The sequence below is a fragment of the Polyodon spathula genome, unplaced genomic scaffold, assembly GCF_017654505.1.
Source record: "Polyodon spathula isolate WHYD16114869_AA unplaced genomic scaffold, ASM1765450v1 scaffolds_64, whole genome shotgun sequence".
Classification (NCBI taxonomy): Eukaryota; Metazoa; Chordata; class Actinopteri; order Acipenseriformes; family Polyodontidae; genus Polyodon; species Polyodon spathula.
The window spans coordinates 20,555-25,000 of NW_024471558.1; the positions used below are offsets into that span (position 1 = coordinate 20,555).

The 4,446-nt window shown below is 43.6% G+C and overlaps 1 protein-coding gene across 1 annotated transcript in view; it reads right to left on the reverse strand.

Moving 5' to 3' along the window:
• Positions 1-3,847: 3,847 nt before the first annotated feature.
• The window catches only part of LOC121307971 (transcription factor HIVEP3-like), a 16,690-nt gene continuing 16,091 nt past the window's right edge, over positions 3,848-4,446 (reverse strand). Inside the window, exon 6 of the mRNA XM_041240244.1 lies at positions 3,848-4,081. Coding sequence (XP_041096178.1) covers positions 3,848-4,081 — 234 coding nt within the window. The remainder of the gene's footprint in view (positions 4,082-4,446) is intronic.

Consider the following 4,446-nt stretch of genomic DNA (forward strand, 5'->3'; position numbering starts at 1 on the left):
TACAGCACACTGTGAGTGTGCCTGTCTGGATCTCTGTATATTGAAAGGATTACCCTGATGTGGGTTTGAGGATGCAAACAGTATTGAACAGTTTGTGACTTGTGCTGCCTGGAAAGAATTGGAAACTCCAGCCAGATGTTGCTCCACTTTGTGTTCAGTGGGATGCTCCTGGAGCAGCTGATTGGTTTGTTATGAGGGGTGCTGATAGTTAATGAGTGTGTGCCAAGTGTCAATCACTGTGATGACATGCAGTTCAAATAGAGCTATCAGCCTTAGTGCTGCATATAGAGGAGGAGGTGTACAGTGTAGGCCAGTTCATTTCTCATTCAGTATTTCTTCAATGTATTTTCCATATGCAGTTAAATGCTGTACACATGCAGTGTTACACGAATGCGTTTTGTAATTTCTAAAATAGTGATGGAGGGCCTCTTATGATGACTTCTGATTGGTGTCAAGCATTCCCAGCGTGTTAAAGTTTGAGCATCTGAAAATGTAATCCTGGATACAGGACTGTGTATAATTCATTCAGAGAGTGGCACTGAATAATATTGGAAGAAATCTTCAAAACGAGCTTGGGAACTCAGCAGTTTACAGGACTTATTCCATGCATTAACTGTGCATCCCTCATACTAATACTGTGCATTACTGTGCCTCCCTCATACTAATACTGTGCATTAACTGTGCATCCCTCATACTAATACTGTGCATTAACTGTGCATCCCTCATACTAATACTGTGCATTAACTGTGCATCCCTCATACTAATACTGTGCATTAACTGCATTCATACTAATACTGTGCATCTGTGCATCTCATACTAATACTGTGCATTAACTGTGCATCCCTCATACTAATACTGTGCATTAACTGTGCATCCCTCATACTAATACTGTGCATTAACTGTGCATCCCTCATACTAATACTGTGCATTAACTGTGCATCCCTCATACTAATACTGTGCATTAACTGTGCATCCCTCATACTAATACTGTGCATTAACTGTGCATCCCTCATACTAATACTGTGCATTAACTGTGCATCCCTCATACTAATACTGTGCATTAACTGTGCATCCCTCATACTAATACTGTGCATTAACTGTGCATCCCTCATACTAATACTGTGCATTAACTGTGCATCCCTCATACTAATACTGTGCATTAACTGTGCATCCCTCATACTAATACTGTGCATTAACTGTGCATCCCTCATACTAATACTGTGCATTAACTGTGCATCCCTCATACTAATACTGTGCATTAACTGTGCATCCCTCATACTAATACTGTGCATTAACTGTGCATCCCTCATACTAATACTGTGCATTAACTGTGCATCCCTCATACTAATACTGTGCATTAACTGTGCATCCCTCATACTAATACTGTGCATTAACTGTGCATCCCTCATACTAATACTGTGCATTAACTGTGCATCCCTCTATACTAATACTGTGCATTAACTGTGCATCCCTCATACTAATACTGTGCATTAACTGTGCATCCCTCATACTAATACTGTGCATTAACTGTGCATCCCTCATACTAATACTGTGCATTAACTGTGCATCCCTCATACTAATACTGTGCATTAACTGTGCATCCCTCATACTAATACTGTGCATTAACTGTGCATCCCTCATACTAATACTGTGCATTAACTGTGCATCCCTCATACTAATACTGTGCATTAACTGTGCATCCCTCATACTAATACTGTGCATTAACTGTGCATCCCTCATACTAATACTGTGCATTAACTGTGCATCCCTCATACTAATACTGTGCATTAACTGTGCATCCCTCATACTAATACTGTGCATTAACTGTGCATCCCTCATACTAATACTGTGCATTAACTGTGCATCCCTCATACTAATACTGTGCATTAACTGTGCATCCCTCATACTAATACTGTGCATTAACTGTGCATCCCTCATACTAATACTGTGCATTAACTGTGCATCCCTCATACTAATACTGTGCATTAACTGTGCATCCCTCATACTAATACTGTGCATTAACTGTGCATCCCTCATACTAATACTGTGCATTAACTGTGCATCCCTCATACTAATACTGTGCATTAACTGTGCATCCCTCATACTAATACTGTGCATTAACTGTGCATCCCTCATACTAATACTGTGCATTAACTGTGCATCCCTCATACTAATACTGTGCATTAACTGTGCATCCCTCATACTAATACTGTGCATTAACTGTGCATCCCTCATACTAATACTGTGCATTAACTGTGCATCCCTCATACTAATACTGTGCATTCACTGTGCATCCCTCATACTAATACTGTGCATTAACTGTGCATCCCTCATACTAATACTGTGCATTAACTGTGTAAGGTGTTGTATGTAATGCAGGTCCAGTAACTTGCTGTACTGTAGATAATGAGCTCTGACTTTGCACAGCTCTGAAAGTTTTTAAAAGTCTGAAAAAACATTCTGGAACTTTGTTACTTTACATTATTGAGCACAAGAGCAGTGTTGCTGTAGCCAATTTACACTGCATTTTTTAAACATGTGTCACTTCTTAAGTTATCATCCTGAAAAAAAACTGACACCATTGCGTGAAGCTGTTCCCTCCAGGTGTGAGTCTCGCTTCCGTTGTTTCATTCTGTTCAGTGTTCAGTCTTAGTCATCTTTAACACAACAAGCGCCGTGCTTCACCTGCCTTTCTGAACCACAATGCAGGCTCCCAGTTTCCTGTGCAAGCAGCCCCAGCTCCCAGCCCCTGAGTAAAGTTTACCATGCTTTTGCCATGCTAATACTGATAATTTCCGGAGCTGTGTCTTACTGATTCGGCATGCTTTCGTGTGCTGTCAGAATGCCTGCTGTGGTTTGCCACAGTAACATTTTGTAAGGAGCTTAGAGCTGTTTTCATAGGTGTTGAGTTCCACAATGAGCCCAGCCTAGAGAGCTGGAGTGGAGATCATCTTCTATCAGCTACTCAGTCAGAGCAGAGCCGTGGAAATGAGAGCAGTTTGGAGAGCTGGACAGTGCCACAGTGAAACATCTACTATCCAAACTGACAGGCTACCAAGTAGGGCTTGTTTGAGGTGTTCAGATAATCAGGGCTCGGGTTTGGTTTAACTCTAGTTTCTGTGCAGGGTACAGTAGGCAGATGTGTAGAGAAGTATACTGTAGCCTTTTGTTTCTTTTTTGAAGCAGGGTAGTAGAGCTGCAGTGCGCACTGCCTGATACACTGTGCTCGGCTCTGCTCCACTCTGCACTCAGCTGCCCCTGGCAATCCCCTGACTCTGAGCTGCTAAACCGATCCTTTCTGCTGACTCGGCACAGACAGCCTCCCCCAGTGGAGCGCTGGCTCACAGCCCATAGTTCTTAGCCCAGCAGGCTGAATAACACATTCACTGTTGCAGAAACTCTCTATTTGGGGATAACATGAAGAAATGTCCCACCCAGTCATTCTGCATTCTTTGCTTGTTCATTTTTTTGATGTATTTGAGCGAGGGTTTGTGTGAGTTGGGTAAATGCTGTGCTGTTATTATTCTGTCCTAATACTTGTTGGAGGGTACGGGAAGATCCCTCTAGAAGTGGCTCCAGAGTAGCTCAGTTTGACTCTGAATGTGTTGTTATGGGATCAGGTTGGGAAGCTAAGGACACACGTCATGACACTGGGGTGTGGATTGAGGTGAGCAGCATGTCATTGACCAGAATAGTGACCCTGTGTTTTCTGTGCTGTGTTCTCGCTCTGATTGCCTCACAAACTTACAGTACAGTGACTATTCCCCGAAAGTACCGCTGGCTGCTTACTCATCTGAGTCAGCTTCTCCTTTTGCATCTCAGTGGTTATTTACCCACAGTGAGCTGACTATGTGGAGTTCATCGCCTGATGCTTCTCCCCGGGGTCACCAGATCTGAATACTAGGGTGGGATTATTCCTCCTGGAGCTCCACATGGAAGGAGGGAGTTCCTGCTTACTGCTGCAAAGAGGGTCACAGGCTGCAGTGCGAGATCCAGTCCACACCAGGATTCTGCTCTGATCCACACAAAGCAGAGGTCCACAGGCTGCGGTGCGAGATCCAGTCCACACCAGGATCCTGCTCTGATCCACACAAAGCAGAGGTTCACAGGCTGCAGTGTGAGAGCCAGTCCACATCAGGATCCTGCTCCGATCCAGTCCAAGCAAGCCCTGTGCCTCCTAACAACACCATCATTAGCCCCGTAAGGCAGGGCTACTATAAACTGTGCCATGGCCAGAGTGCTGTGCCCACAACTAAAACTAATCTGCAAAAGCAACAGTACTGTATTAAACTGCAGCCCTCCTACTCTGTAGCATTTGAAAAAAAAATGTACTGAACATTTTTGGAATAATGAATTGTATTGCCAGTCGTGAGTGATTGGCCACGCAGAGCAGTCCTGTTAAAACAGCACTTGGGATTTCGGATTGTTCCTGAGCCCTGCAAGTGC